The sequence below is a fragment of the Cynara cardunculus genome (assembly GCF_001531365.2).
Source record: "Cynara cardunculus var. scolymus isolate 2C chromosome LG 1, CcrdV1, whole genome shotgun sequence".
In the NCBI taxonomy this organism is placed as follows: Eukaryota; Viridiplantae; Streptophyta; class Magnoliopsida; order Asterales; family Asteraceae; genus Cynara; species Cynara cardunculus.
The window spans coordinates 30785135-30802004 of record NC_037528.1 but is presented as its reverse complement, the minus strand read 5'-3'; the positions used below and the strand labels follow the sequence as shown (position 1 = coordinate 30802004).

The 16870-nt window shown below is 34.1% G+C and overlaps 1 protein-coding gene across 1 annotated transcript; it reads right to left on the bottom strand.

The window, feature by feature from the left end:
* Positions 1-2127: 2127 nt before the first annotated feature.
* Positions 2128-11100, bottom strand: LOC112524941 (THUMP domain-containing protein 1). The gene is made up of 7 exons (XM_025134885.1): positions 10923-11100; positions 10582-10698; positions 6244-6681; positions 5306-5445; positions 4964-5084; positions 4000-4140; positions 2128-2407 (listed from the first exon to the last, which is right to left on the bottom strand). Exons 1-7 carry the CDS (start codon positions 11001-11003, stop codon positions 2324-2326), a joined length of 1122 nt encoding a protein of 373 aa, XP_024990653.1. The 5' UTR covers positions 11004-11100; the 3' UTR covers positions 2128-2323.
* Between the last annotated feature and the right edge of the window lie 5770 nt (positions 11101-16870).

Below are 16870 nucleotides of genomic sequence, written 5' to 3'. Positions count from 1 at the left end.
TATATATATATATATATATATATATAGAGAGAGAGAGAGAGAGAGAGAGAGGGGAGCGATCAAATACAAAGCACGTAATTGTGCAAACCTCATTCAACCAATCATAATTTTTCATTTTGTTCATTTTTTTGTAATTATGAGAGGTTGAATAATCATTTTTATTGTGAAGGATGTTAATAATGGATATTATCATCTTCATTATTTTAATTTTAGAAAAATACATGAAACAATTTCATTAAAACTTCATTAAGTATTATATGAAACAATTTCATAACCATATATGAAACAACTTAATCAAAAAAAAATGTATTATATGAAACAACTTCACAAGATTAAACAATTTATGAAAAAATTTCATAAGACATATGATGGTAGTTTGCACGGTTTGTACAAATTGAGTGGTTTGCATTTGATCGATCATCTCTCTCTCTCTCTCTCTCTCTCTCTCTCTCTCTTTATATATATATATATATATATATATATCAACTAAATTGGTCATTCATAATTTCCTATTTTCTAACTAAATTTATAATCTAAAATTGTTTTTATTACGTCAGTATGTAATATTTTGGATGTCAAATCAAAATGCAATTACATGATATGTTTTGGATATTACTCGATATATTTTGATACATATGACATTAGGTTTTTTTGGATTAAATTAAATTTTTTTTGGTTTTAGGTTATTAATTATCATATGATGTTGTATTTAATGTATCAAAATATTCATTTTGATTTTAGATTTATTAGAAATATATGAGATTTAAACATATATGGTCTCTTATAATTTGATTTAAAATATCTTACATAAACAGAGAAAAAAAATCCTCATTTCCCCATTGAAGATGGGAATGTGATCACATTCCCCGATGGGGATCAAACATGGATGGAGATGAGTAATCGGGGACCGGGATGGGGATTGAGGTCCCGCCCCATTCTCATGCCTATTAATAATAATATATCACATCTTAGGCACCAAAATAAAGGTTCTTCAGATATATCATGTGAAATAAAAACCAGAACAAAGTACATTCTTAGCAATTGTTTTTCTTCTAAGGAAAGGAACCTAAGATTGATTAAGAATATGAGGACCGTTCACAACATGACACATGGCATATTCATCAAGAATATGGATGTATCATTTATCATGAATATTGTAAAATATTCATCATGAATATGTGATTCATGATAAATAACATATCCATATTCTTCTTGGTTTACCTGATAGGGACTTTGAAGAATCCTTCATTATCACCTAGATTTTATTAATAAAGAAAGCACCAAGATAGAACTTAAAAGTGCAGAATCCCTCTTGCTGCGGGGGTTGGAAGGCCCTAGAACCCCCTGGCCTTGTACCAAAGCAGTTTATAATTCATAATGAATAACAATTAAAAGATTTCATATTCATCAATGAATGAATATTCATCCTGAATAGGAACACATAACACACTGTTAACGGTTCTCGAGTTCTTAATCAACTTTGGTTTCCTAGCGAAATTTCCCTGGCCAAAACATTACAAATTGGCTTGAATTTGTAAAATTTACCAACTTATTTGAACTCAATTAACATTCATATAACCAACTTCTAAAATTTTCATCTTGGTCCAATTTTTGGGAAACCAAAGAGAAACAGACATTAATTTCATTCTTATTTTGAGGAATACAAATTCATTCACCCAGTCTCACAAATGAGAAGTTTATACAATTGGTTTCACAAATAAGAATAAAAACAAAGTTGGTTTCTTTCGGTACATATCAAAATGAACCAAATGCATATTACACCATATATTGTTTCACTATACACACATACATACACAAACACATTTTATATTTGTCGATTTAGTTTGACTCCTCGGTAATTTGGGATAGATATGACAGAACGATAACCTTTGTTCCTATTCAGCACAGCATCAGTGAGATATGATAAAGTCACCAAAATAGGTGGAACAAACTCGAAGACAGACAAGAATACAAGATTGGTAAATTATTAAACTACCTATGTCAAATTAAACCCCAAGACCATGTAAAATTCTTTCACCTGCTTACCTCAATCTCGCCCATCCACTCATGTCCCTTCCCTGGTGCATAAACATTCAATTGATTCATATTCCACCATAATCATGGTCATCAACAAAAGAGGGATGCAAACCAAATTAAACATAAAATGTAGTTCCCTTTTGGCATCAGCAGCAAAGACGGAATATAACAAATGTTGATGGCTAAATGTATATAACGTTATGGTAGTCTAGATCACAGGTCTGTTACTTCTGAAATTAGATACCGACAGTCCTACTTTAAGCTCTAAAGAAACCTTACAGACGGACTACTGTTTGGATGATGTCAACTGCCTCAAATTGTATTTAGCCAATTCCTTGTACTTGTCAACAACGCCGATACAACACACAGTCTGCACACAGATATACCATCGGTTAGCAGCTATTATATAACTAATTAATCGGAGTGTCGTCACAATGCTTCAAGCTACAAAAGCAGTAAGTAATCCTCAACTATATAACTTTCTTTCTAATCTGAGTTGATCATATTACTCCACAAGCTTCATAATTGATAGGGAAAAGAAAGAAGAAAGAAATGAAGCAGTACGGTTAAAAAAGAACGAAAACATCTTGCTTATACGCCAATTCAGGAAAACTCACACAATCACAATTGGATTATCCATATAGCTATATATATATATATATATACATATAATTGTATGTAAATATGTATGTATGTATGCATATACATATATAAATTTATATACATATATACACATAAGAGTGCATATACATATATACATGTACTTACACATATATTTGAAGCAAATGGTACAAAACCCACTAGTAATTCAGGATTATACACGACTCCATGTTAATGGCAAATAGCCCTCGTATTGACAAACTAAAAATGTATTATACGATTCTATAAAATGTATCCTAAATTTTATACCTTATTTGTGGTGTCTGTATTGATTGGTACGAAGAGTTACTTCATCCGAAGGTAGCCACATGAATAGAAAGGGCTTCGTTGGTATTATGGAAATCATAACTAACCACTAATAGGAGAAGACAACATGCACATGATTAATAATTTAATATAGCTATATTTGGTGCATACATCACTAGAATGCTGACTTTTTATGTTCTATATTTTGTTAAACGTAATTCATGAAATTGGCATAGCGGTTCTTTATCACATTCAGACTGACAACTAAGCATATAACTGAGTGCAAATAACAGTATCCTTTGTGTGTTGTTAAATTATTTATTAGTTAGCAATTTGGTTATAAAAACACAAAGAAATGGAAAAAGAACAGGAGGAACAATATTTATTTTATCTTTGGTTTTTTGAAACTAAGTACAACATAATTATGACATGGATCATTTACTGTCAACCATCAACCAGTCTTCCATAGATCAATGAACGATATTAAATTAGTAATTGAGTTTAGGTACGTTTCCGAGCAAGCACCTACGGAACACTATAGTTGACGTGAATGTATGACAGCTGCTCATGGGATTGTGGAGAACTTTGGCATGCTTAAATAATTAACCTGTATTCTGAAGCAGATTCCCTTTTTTCTGAAGTATATCATATTTATGAACTCACACACCCTTCTCACCTTAGGTGAGGTTTGAACCCTTGGCCTCCTGAAAGGCTAGGCTCTAGCAGTAACCCGAATACCACTAGGCCAAAGACCCTTTCGAAGCAAATTCCCTTTAGCGGATATTATATCAACAGTCACGCACAATATCAATAATATACTTGGCATGTGTGACATTTTATAGATTGCACTATCAACAATGCTTGGCAGCCATTTACAAGTTCTCCAACTCGCTCATGATTTTCAAGTGTGATACTTCCATGCAAATGAACAGAAAATAGGTGTTCATAGCTACTAGAGCCACATATCTAACTAGAAGAAAAGAAGCTTTGCAAGAAAGTAGTTTGTAGGGTAAATTTTCCAAGCAATGGAGTTCTGAAAGGATAGCATGTAGTTACCTTGGCAATTTGAACCACAATAGTCCTCTCTGGATTGGTAAGATCAACTTTGTGGGGTTCTGGAACAGATTTTGCAACTACATTGATAAATTTCATTTTCTCGAGACCGCTATTTGCACGGGCCTCACATAGCACTGCAAACTGGAAAAAGAAATATTTAGACAGCAATGTAATAATAGCAACTAACGTTGCATTCCAAAGACAATGTGGATCACTCATGCAGCACTTGTGGACGAAGAGGCAGAGAAGAGAAGGTAGAATAAATTATAACCAGATTACTGTAACAGGAGAAGCAAAAGGAGCGCCAATATTTATTAGAACACCCTATTAAAATGCTTCTAAGATACAACTGCAAATCAAAGCTAGTACAGTTGTACTTCTGCACACTTTGTAGCATACAGATTTCACACTCTGGTCTTCACTAAATTCCCAATCCCTTAGGTGGCCTCTATTTATGAAAAGCGGTTCGGGCAGGCAAAGAGAAGTCGAAATAGTCAATATATACCAGCATGTATGACAAGTTAAACCATTATAACTCATTTAGAATGACATACAAACAATTTTAATGAACGGATATCAAAAAGAACGTGTGACCGAATCATTTGGTGGCTCATTAAGAAGCAAACAAACAAGCTCAAAAAGGGCCACATTCACATCTTTGACATTTTTGGAAACCTCCACGAGATTGGTAAAGCCAAAGCCTTCAGTTGTGTTTCGTCGTCAGTTTACTTGGTTGAGGGTCATGCCTCATGAGTATTACCTTCTCATTGGCGCTTTTCTTTTACTTCAGACAATAGCAAATTCTACATACGTTCTATGATGAGTTTATGTCAAATGTCTAGTGTCCATTCCAAGTACTATATAGAAGTATATGTAGACGGATATCATTATACCTATCACATATATACATAAATTGATACATACATATATGTAATATATGTATGTATGTATAACCATAACATACCTTATATGGTGTTTCTGCTTCTACTGGGAAGTATTGAGCAATTAAAGGCTTAATTGCTCGTGAAATCTCTTCTTCTGATGCATAGCATGTCACTTCGATGGGTAGCACTCTTAAAATAAACCTGAGTACGGATGAAAACTTTAAAACACCCTAACGAGGCATTGAAAGAACCAATTGTGAGACCTTACACTTAGTTGGTAGTTCATTTGACCATGCAACCCCTTGGGTTATCTCTTTACACACATAACATCATATGGTCCGTATCTGTGTTTATGTGCGAGTGATGTGATATACCAATAAATGAAGTGGGGTGTCAATTGAAATTTAATGTCGAAACTTAACCTGGACATGTGTTTCCTTGTTGCGGCAGCAGAAGTTATCATGCGCTGGGCAATTTCTTTAGGAGTTGGGTCTTCATCTCTCCTGCGCATTTGGACAAAGATTACACCATTGCAGCCAGTATCAAGGTAGTTGAAGTGCCTCTGTAAGACAAAAGAAGGAACTTTCTAAGCCATTAGGAAGATGAACTCCTAAGTTCAAAAATCAGTCAAAACACATCTTATTACTTAGGGCAATGGCTTATAGGATACAGTAGAGATGAGGTTGAACTCCACCAACAAGGCAAGAAAATTCCTCTGGAGTCCTTGTAAACATATCAAGTAGAATGCTCACTGATCAAAGAAGACTGACTAGAGCAATAACAAGTCAAGAATGCTTCATACATTGCCTCACACTTTCTCAAGACAAGTTAGTTTGTAGCAATTAGCACTTCACATCACAAATTAGTCAAGAATGCTTCATCCCAGCATCATCTGTCTTACTTCCTTGTTCTTCATCCTGATTTCTCCACCATTTTTTTCATATTTTCTCAGCCATCAATCCAAGTGATCTTATACCAATTTAACAAGACCTAACACTTTCTATGGAATGAAAATAACTAGTAAGTAGTAACAAAAGAAGTGATTGGCCGACTTTCAGGAGGTCAGCCTTCTCTCCCAAAACCCTAAGAAACCAATATAAAAATGGCCAAATAATTTTTTTGCCTCCCTAGTCATTTAGTTAATCCCATACATATCAGGAATAAACACTTTCCTACTTGATAAACTGGCCCAAGGCCCAAGCTTGAGTCTAACAATGACCTGTAAAAACATATACTTGAATGTGCAATATGGTTGCATAAAACTAGTCATTGATAAGAAACACAAAATGTCTATTCCAACATCAACCCATTAGGTTCATCTACTGGAAGAAATAATCATGCTATTATAAAGCAGACTCACCTTGCTTTTGTCTTTCAACTCTTCAAGTTCAGCTTCTATTAACTTGTCAACAGACTTTTCCTCCAACTTGCTTTTGATGACTTCTTCACATTTGGATTGGTCTGTTTCTATGCGTTGTTTCTTTCCTGGTTGCCTCTCATCTTCAAAGTTTTCATTTTCAACATTTTCATCGTCATTCTTACCATCTTCTCCTTTCTCGTTTGTCTGATTCTCTGAACAGACTTCACCCTTCTGAGGAGAGAGAGAAGTTTCTTGATTTGCTTCATTCTGCTGATCAGAAACTACAGCAACTTGGCCCTCTTCAGCTGTCTCATTATCTTGGTCCTCGTCCTCTTCAGAATCAGAATAAGTGAACTTTATCTTTTTATTAGTGGGCTTATTTGATAACACTGTCTGCTTCACATCTGGGTCCTTTCCCTCAACTAGCTCTTCATAAAACTGGCATATACGATAAATAAAACAAATAAACGTTAAATTCATTCTTTTACGCAAATTTCATGTCATATTAACAAGTGATGTATGAATCACTAATAAAATCCATGCTGTAAAAATTATACTCCAAAGATGCAGAACATCTGTAGATAACATAGGCAAGACCTGAAGCAATCACTGCTCAGTGACAAGCTGACAATCATGCATGATTTTTACCTTTCTAGAATGGACAAGAGAAGGAAGCTCCAAGGATACAACAAAGAAATAGGTTGAAAATAATACCAATAACGTAAGATCGTTGTAATACATTCTGTCATGAAAAAGATTGACAGAAAATAGCTCATCCAATATTTTAACTTAATAAATTATATGCTGAAAGTTTAACATGCAACACCTCACATACTTTATCTGAGATTTATGAATAACAGAGATGAACATGAAATGCAGTAAGAATCTATGCCGATGATATTTACATCGGTGCTTGACATAGAACGAGAAAACTAAAGAATTGTTGCTATAGAATTTCCACTTCTCCAGCTATGATGTTATGATGCCTATAAAAGCCACTATCCTACACCATTCATGCAGCATTTGACCATCAAAAGTAGGGCAACAAGCCCGCACAGAACCAAACCAAGCTCAAACATGGCTCCATGGAATTGACTGTAAGATCATTACTCGGATTCCTCTCAAGCTCAAAGAAATATTAGTACGTTAACCTTGAGTCCTACTCCGAATAAAAGTAGAACGAATGATATATGCTTCGCTTGTCTCAAAAAATTTACGAACCACCATGAGTCTATGAATCGAGCTCGAACTCCATGCAAATAAAATAATTCTTTTTAAAGTCCAAGTAGAGAAAATTAAGTTTTAAATTAGACTTGGTCATTGCACATTAACCAAAAATTAATTGTACAACAGTGAACAAAATTAATATTTTAAATCTTCTAGGTTTACATAGTCTAAAAATGATTATGTTGTATACTAAAATGAATCACTTATTGTTCCACTTATGTGTCTGCTAAATCATTGCTTAAATTGACTCGACCACCTAGCTCTGCTTAACACTTTTTAGAACACTGCTTACAGCCCTAAAAAAGTCAGTTTACCATGGATAAAAAGACCTCACCCCCTAAATGCCTACTAATTCAGTGGTAGAGAGATTGCACTTAAGTTCTTCAGAAATGATGGATAAGGTCAGGAAACAATCAACATGTCAGTCCTTGTTCCCTATATGGTTTAAGATGAATGCTCAAAGCAAAAAAGAAATATGAAGCACTATGAGGAGTACCATATTAGAATTCAACTTTCAAAATGAACCAAACAAAATTGAAGAGGAAATAATTAACAGACAAACAGCCAATAATATTATCCAATGTCTAGTTAAGAGATGCAAAATAATCATGCAAGGAGTAGGTTGAACAAAGCTGTAGTAATCTCCTAGGGCCCAAAATTTCTGGAGTCTTTCTCCTGAATAAAGCAGCAATTGGAGTGAACCACAAATATTATTCTTGCCATTCTAGGCCTTTTGGGCATGAGATTTTGAGCAACCTTCTTTCTAATCAGTAGTGTCATTTTGTGGAGAAAGAATTGGCCTAGAGCTAGACTTTGCAAAAACCTTACCCAAAACCGTGGTACCCAAAAGATATGGGTAACTGGTGCATGATATATTACCTTATATTAGCTGGCTAAATATACCCAATGCAAATGTAGGCCCACAGACACCCGTGGGTACACATTTAAATTTTATTTATTTTTTGAATTATTTATTTATTTAACAATTTAATGCCTTAAGTTTGTATTCAGTTACAGTTGATATCATGCTTGGAAATGTGGCTCAAGCTTCTTTCCTTATTTGGTTTATATAGTGAAGTTTTACAAGGCTGTATCATTTTTACTTCTTGTTACCAATCGTAACGAAAAAGCAATAAGGTAGTAACTCTGTAACTTTTCATTTTCAGGGTAGATTAATAAAAATCAAACTCATTTTTTAACCAAATGGTTTTATTCCAATTGTTTGGTTATTCTTGTCAATCTTCACTTTGGGCACAAAATCTGGCTCATAGTTGATGATTACTGATGATATTCCTAGAATTTGGTGAGTCTATTCCTATATTCATTCTGTCCCAAGAAAAGATTGAGTTTAGAGATGCAAACCAGTTATCTTCGCCAAATGATGATCTATGCTGACTGCTACAGTGGTCAAAATCTGAAATTGCGGTCACGACTGTGATTTGGTATAGTGGTTATCGCAATGGTAAAGTGGTGGTATAGCAGTCAACAAATAGCTATTCATATAACAATTATAATTATATATGTGTGTGTATGCATGTGTACTTTGGCAGTCAAAAGTCCGTCTAGTAGTTATTAAAATTGGCATATTAATATGTATGTTTTGGCATCAATTTACATGCTCCTAACCATTAAAAATACATAATTGAAGTCTCAAATGGCTGGCACCACAACTCTGTGGTAATCTTTCTCATGTCTACTTCGAACTAAGAAGTGGTTGGTTTCTATTCGCTCAAAATTATGTTTATCTTTGGCTCTTTGCTCATATTTGCATGTAATAATATAACTTAGTACTACTTTGCTCATGTATCAAATATTCAACTAAATGTTGTTCTGCGTTTTTCTTTTCGGATATCCTGCTTATATTTTGCATTTCATTTCTATTTGAATATTAAACTCTAATTTATACTCCACCAACATTTATGTCAATTTCCTATATTTGGTGAATATAACTTTCTTCATGCTAGAGATTTGAACTCCTATTTGGAGATTACAAGCTGATCTAGTAGAGTAATATGTGCACCTTTCACACTTTGTTATTTTTTCTGATAGGTCATGGACGTGTCACATTTTGGTGGATACAAAGTACTGATCTTAGGCATTGATAATGATGATCTTATTTGTCTATATGATCATGTATTGAGTTGTCATTTAGTTTGTTATTTATTTCAACCTAGTATCAACTTGAGGCTTTCACTCCACATTATGTGTACATAAAGAACAGATGTACATAAAGAACAGATTGGGTCATTGGGTGCACTATGTATCAAGTGCTTTGGTGCAATATTTCAAAAATACATTACACTTTGGGTGTGGCGTATTAGTATACATATACATCTACATACATAAAATTTAAAAAGAAACCTTAAGCGAGGAAAAGAGAAAGCCGCATTTGAACTCGTACCAAATTATTTCATCCAAGTACTTCAAGTATTACGGCAAAAGGAACGCTTGGATTAAAAAGAAACTAGAGATCACAACCAATAGCCAGAAAAAGAAAAGCATAGGCATAAGAGAAGTCATCATCATAATCATCAATGGCCATTAGTAAAATTATGTCATTTAATTTGATTCATCAGGTAAACAGACAAAGAAAATAAAGCATAGTTTTGACTGTATCCCATCCAATATGCACTCGCTATACATATGGAACTCTTCCAAGGATACTCTAAGAACATACAAGTAGTCATTCCATATTCCATACACCAAAAATAGTTATAGGGCTATAGAGCAATTAGATCATGTTAAAAACAAATAAACCAAATTGCATCCAACAATCTACGCCTTACAGAACTTGGCAAAAACAAAGTACACAGCTTTGTTACAGTAAAGTAGGAAATAAACTGGTAGGCATCATATTTTCAAAAGAATGCATTTTATATTTCAACAATAACAGGTACCACCGTTTGACTTCCAAACCCGAGTGCAACTCTTTCTATAGTATGCTCGAAGTATAATCAATTTTTGAGAACTCTAAACAAGCAGAAAACAGTAATATGATGCCCAACTAGAAAGGTAGCACCACTTGATGTTCAAAAGATAATCAATTTGTCAAAAAAAAATTAATGAACAGAAGTGAATGACAATTAAAATACACACAGCAACAGCACATACAGAATCGATAACTTGAACAGCTTCTTGAGAAGCTTGGCGCTCCCTGCCACCGTCACAAGTGATGAAAAACCCTTGAACTCCTGGACGCAACGGGTATGAACCCTTCTTCACTGCTTTCTGTAGCAAATATAACACCAAAACCACTTTAACCCTCTCTCTGATCAAATAAAAAATGAAAATGAAACAAAAACATCACCATGAAGTTATCACACAACATTAGCAAATTAATTGTTATTTTCATAACCCAATTTACAACCGAACAAGATGGATCACTTAATCGAAAAAGTATGTATGAAGTCTATTCACAATTAGAAGCAAGCAAATAGAGTGAGAAAGAGTACGTTGTGGGGACGGTAATGCTGCTTTCTCTTCTTGTTATCAGAATTGCCATTGCCGGAGTTTGGCTTGTTCTGACTACTCATTTTGAACGGTGCTGTGCAGACGAGGGCTTCGAGTCGATTACTGGAGCGAGCGAGCGTGCGTGCGTGCGTGCGTGAGTGGTTTGATTTGTGAATCGTGAATCGTGACTTGTGTTGTGAGAGCGAGAAGAGAAGAAGGTAACCGTTTGATTGCCAACAGGCCACTGGGCCATGATGTCATTTGGGCCTTTGCAGCCCATAGAAAGAATCGGGCCCAGTTGCTGCTTCCCGAGATTTAAATAAAATAATAATATATCTATACTATATTATGAAGTATTTGACAACAAAAATTGAAAACTATTTTTTATATATTAAGTATTATTTATTGATGTATATTACTTAAAATTCAAGATTATAAATAAATTTTATATAAATATAAGTTATTAAGCTCCATATTTGAACTTGTACAACTAACTGTAGATAAATATAATCAAATACAGGATAAAAAAATTCACATTTTAAATGTATCTAAAAAACCACATAAATCCATATTATAGTATCGACAGAGGCAAAAAAATAAAACAAAACATTAAAATCAAGATATATCTCATTGCATTACGCGAGTACCCTCCTGGTATGAATAAAAGGATGAGGCTATTTTTTAAATACTTAGGGGGTGTTTGGGATTGCTTATCAAAACGACTTATTAACTTATTTCAGTCTGATACCGGAGATAAGCAGTTTTTTAGTGTTTGGGTAAAAAAAACTGCTTATACCGGTGCCAAACCGGTAATAAGCAGTTTTTGATAAGTTAATCCGTTGTGACTTATGAAAATCGACTTATTACCGATTTACCATTTTAACTCTGTCTAATAATCATTGATATCTCTTTCTCCCATCATCATCGCCTCTTCTCCCATCTTTCACCTATCCTAACAGATACGTTCTCCATCTACAAATCATAGATTTCAATTACTTGGATTTGGGATTTGTCGTTCATTTGATGGTACATATGGAAGCCAAAGTCATCTATCAATTTGCGCATCACCGTAACTCACTATTCTGTTTGCCTCGTCCTTGTTGTCGCTGTTGAGCAGCGTTTTTGCAATTTGTTTGTACAAAACTGCGTCTCCCGCTTTGTTTCTCTGAAAAAATCTATTGATTTGTCGTGTGCTGAATCGAATCTATAGTTATGGTTTCCATCTTATTCTTCTGATATGCGACGACTCTATATTGTTTCACATGAATTCGAGTTTTAGAAACCTTCTCGCCACCACGTTTCCGCTGTCCCGCTTCAGATGCTAGAGCCACAAGCCGTGCAAAACGGAAACGTGTATTTGAACAAGCAACACCTGCAGACCAACCGTGGGAGCTCGATTTGAATGAGAAGAGCAAAGGTGAGGGCGATGAAGATGAAGAGAGGGGTGTTGTGGAGTTTCAGATTTTGCGACATTATTACTTGAAAAGTCGAAAGGATAAAACAACGTCTTCTTTGTCCGCATCATCCAAACGGTGTCATTCCGAGCAAAACAGGCAAGGAATTTTTTTTTTTTTTGGATCACGTCTGAAGGTGGTTCTAGCGTGGGAGAACCAGTCGTTTAAGACTGCGATCATGACATCTTTAGATAGAGTAGAAAGAAAAGTAGGGAAAATATAAAGGAATTGAATTGATAGCTTGCAGAATTTTGTCTGTGAATCAGTTACRGAAGCTCTACGAATTCATAAGGAATGCCAGGTGCCAGGTATGGTAGTGGGGATCAATTCATTGATTAGATCAAAATTCTTTGTTCCCAGCATGCTTGGCTGCTTTTGGTTTTGATGTGGATAATTAGGATGAGAATTTTCAACCAGATTCTTGCACATCTGCAAATTTTGCAGTTTATTCTGGTTTGTTGTTGCCCAAGTTATGGGGCAGGTTACACCTTGTGGAGGGAACAATAGTCAAATACTAAAAGATATGCATGTCAATTACACCTATAAGACACAAGTAAATATTGTGCTAGCGTCGATGGCAATTCACAATTATATTAGAATGAATGGAAGTTTTGATGAAGCATTTGACATAGCGCAACAAGAATCATACAACCCTCATATTGATGTTGATGATGAAGGATGTGGTAGCAACAATGAACCACATTAAAACACAAGTTCTCGACGTAGGAGTGACGATCTATATATGAGTGCTGTAAGAGATATGATTGCAGGAGATCTAATAGGTAGATCTAGATGATTATTTATCATAAATGATGATCTATTTTTTTGTTATTGATATTTTGGTTATAAAAGTTTGACATTTTTTGTTATTGATATTTTGGTTATAAATCTATTATTTCATCATAAATTATTAATGGTATTGGTATAAGTGTTTGTTAATTATTAATCTTATTGATATAAATTATTAATCTTATTGATATAAATTTTTGTTATAGATATTATTATAAATGATGAAAAATAAATTTTTTATATGTTAAAAAATCAAATAAGTTAATAAGCAATCTCAAACATTCTTATAAGTCAATAATATAGAAGACTGTCCTTTTTGGTCATTTTACAGATATAAGCAAAATTTGCCAAAAACTAAAAAACAACTTATCAGCTTATTGCAGTTTGATAGCGCTATAAGCTAATCCAAACACTTTTTACAAAACTCCAGTTTGATACCGTATAAGTTAATAAGCACTTTTACAAAAAAGCATAAGTTGTTTTAAATAAGCAATCCCAAACAACCCCTTAGTTTGAATTTAAAATGCTAAATACTAGGCCACGTTTTATTTATTTTTTTAAATTTTTAATTTTTTTATTTGTAGTCAAATTTGTTATTTTTCTTTTGTTGCTTCATCTATTTATTTGTTTATTTTTGTTTTCTATTTCTTCCAAATTTTTGAATTTCATGTAATTCTAATTGTATAAAGTTTCTTTTTTTTTTCTTTATCTTTTCCCATTTCAAGCTTGATTTGCTCGTTCATTTAATCTTCTTATGGTGATTTTAGTAAAATTATTGTTTCATTTTAGTTAATTAGATTCACAAAAGAATAATAGAATTGGTAGCTAAGATATAGCACTAGCTAGAAGGTGTGAAATCCACACTCATGTAAGCTAACTAGAACTCTTAGATTGTTGGAAGGCTTTGTATGGCAAGGTTTAAGTGGTAGAGGACAATGCATGGTGCGTGCGTTTTTGTTCATACAATGTGCATGGGTTATGCATTTTGGTCAGATGGTGAATCAGTAGTTGGTCATTATTTTAGTTAGATGGTGTATCGATGGTTGGTCATTATTGTTCGTAAACATTGATGAGAGTACCTTCAAAGGTAGTGCTTCTATCTGATGAGTATATCTCTGACTGAGGTTTTACTCTAATGAGTTTACCTCATGAGTGATCGGCTGATGGGTACATCAGTTGACACTGACGAGGTCATCAGCTCATGGGTTTGCTATTTATCTATTATTAGCTACTGGATATATCAGTTGATGGATTTTGTCATTGAATGGGTCATCAACTAATAGTTTTTCTATTAAGTGCGGAGTTTGACTAAGTTAATGTCATTGGAAACATCCAATTAAAAGTTCTAATGATATTTAAACACCTTCTTCTTTGTTATGAAGTCAAAAGCTGGAAAAAATATAGGATGGTACAAAATCACGCTACCTAGGTCAAGGGCATGGGAGACCTAGTTTGCGACCTAGGTCACATCCAAAGTTACATGGAAGGATCTAGGCGATTTAAAATCACCTGTTAAGCTAGAGGTTCCTCATTTTGTTCACCTTCTCCACTTTTCTCATCCTTGAGGAGATTTTTGGGAGTTTTGGCTTCATTTTTTAGAGCATCTTGGCGAAGGTCTAGCTTGAGGATTTCAAGAGTTTTAGCTTGGATTCTTCAAGTTCTTGACGAGGTAAGTTTCTTAAGTACTTTGAGCTCTAGTTCGGAGATATTTATAGTTTTGGAACTTGTGATCATACTTAGTGTCTTTTTAGGCTTAGATTGTGGTTTTGTGAAAGTTCTTGAAATGAACTTTGCTTGTGGACATCACACCTTCATCTTTTTGGAAGCTAGAGTTGGACTTTAGCACCATGGGTATTACGGAGGTGATCTCATGTCGAGTCGGACTTTGGACACTTGTACTGTGGTGATGAACTCGTGTAGAGTCAGACATTGGACCCTTGTCTTGAGGTTTTGGTCTAGTAAAGTTGACACTAAGTCATCGAGTGTAATGCAGGGATGAACTCATGCGGAGTCGGGCTCCAAGACCTTTGGCTTCGAAGGTAACTCACCTTGTGTGTGAGACTTTAAGATCAGTGGGTATTAAAGAGGTGAACTCATGTGGAGTCAGACTCCAATACCTTGGGTATTGTGGTGGAAATACTAAAGGGTAGAGTTAGACACCATAACCTTAATCTTGAGGTGCAACTCAATAACGTTGATGTATGTTGTTAGCTTTATTTTGAAGCAAATAATTAACTTGAGAAAGTTTCATGAAACAATCCAGAGCTAGAAGACGAATTGAAGAAGTATCTGCGCCAAAACGTCTAAGTCTAGAAGACCAGCCTCTGTGCTAAAGAGTCACGGAGACCAGAGCCGCTTTCAAAGACTACAGAGCTTCTGTGGTAACCAAAACCTCTGCAAGGCTCTGTGAGGACCAGAGTTCTTGGACTCTAAGTTCCTTGACCCAGAGCCCCTCTGTGAAGACCAGAGCTTCTGTGAATGCTCACAGAGCCTCTGGTGTTGCTCACAGAGCCTCTGGTGTTGCTAACAGAGCCTCTGTTATATTTGACAAGAGACTCTCTGGCTGTGCCGTCCTCTGTCATCTTTTAGACGACTATCTTCAGTTTGCTTATTCTGGATAAGGCTATTCTTGTTCTGGATAGCATTAATCTTATCCAGGTTTGGTAGGTTATTGCCTATAAATAGAGTGTTTCAGATAGAGAAAAATGTAATTAAAGAGCACCAAGAGATTTCTCTTTGTAATAGATAGATTCAAAATCATATGAGAGTCAATTAGGGTTTCTTGAGAGTTTGTAATCTTTATTTTCAATAATAGAAAAGCAGCCGCTATTTCTCTGTTTAATCTTCTTGTTTACTTACTCTTTCAATCTTCTTGTTTACTTACTCTTTCAATCTTCTAGTGTAAATCGTTCTACTGTCAGATCTGGACTATAACATATGTCTTACTTTGTGTTTCATCCCAAATGATGGAAACAAGTCTCCCTTGTCATCGGAAAATGTGTATTGTTAGATAAAGACTGTTATCATGTTTTCAGTGTTTTGGATATAGAGTTTTTGTAACAGCCCGAAATTTAGGTCCCATTATTTCCATCAGATCAGAATTGTAAGAAAACTAATATATCAAAAACAATGTTGTCATATTATGAATTACAAATTTACACCTAGTTAAATATATAACAGAAAATAGTAATATTTGGCTCAAAATGAAGCTACTTAATTCAAAAATATGATTTTTGTTATAAATAAGTTGTATTTTAAAAAGACAGACACACACACACATATATATATATATATATAAATATATATATATATATATATAATATTTGGATATTTTGTTACCTAATGTTGTACGATTTACTTTCAATACTTTTAAGAAGTGTTAATGGTTGGATATTATTAATCTAAATAGTTGGTTGTCTTAAAGAAATATAGAAACAAAAATAATGTTAGACTAAAAAAGGGTATAAAAAAGTACAAAGGATTTAAAACTCGGTATATTAGAAACCATAAAAACCTGTGGTTGTAATTCTATTAAACTGATTATAAAATAATAAAATGATTCAAGATTTTAAGATTTAAAATTATTTCGGATAGAAAAATCTCAAAAGCAACATGAATGTAGTGTTTGTACGTCCATTCATGAAAATCGATATTATCAAATAAGTGATTATTATGTGTTTAATTTTTATAAATCCGATACATGATAT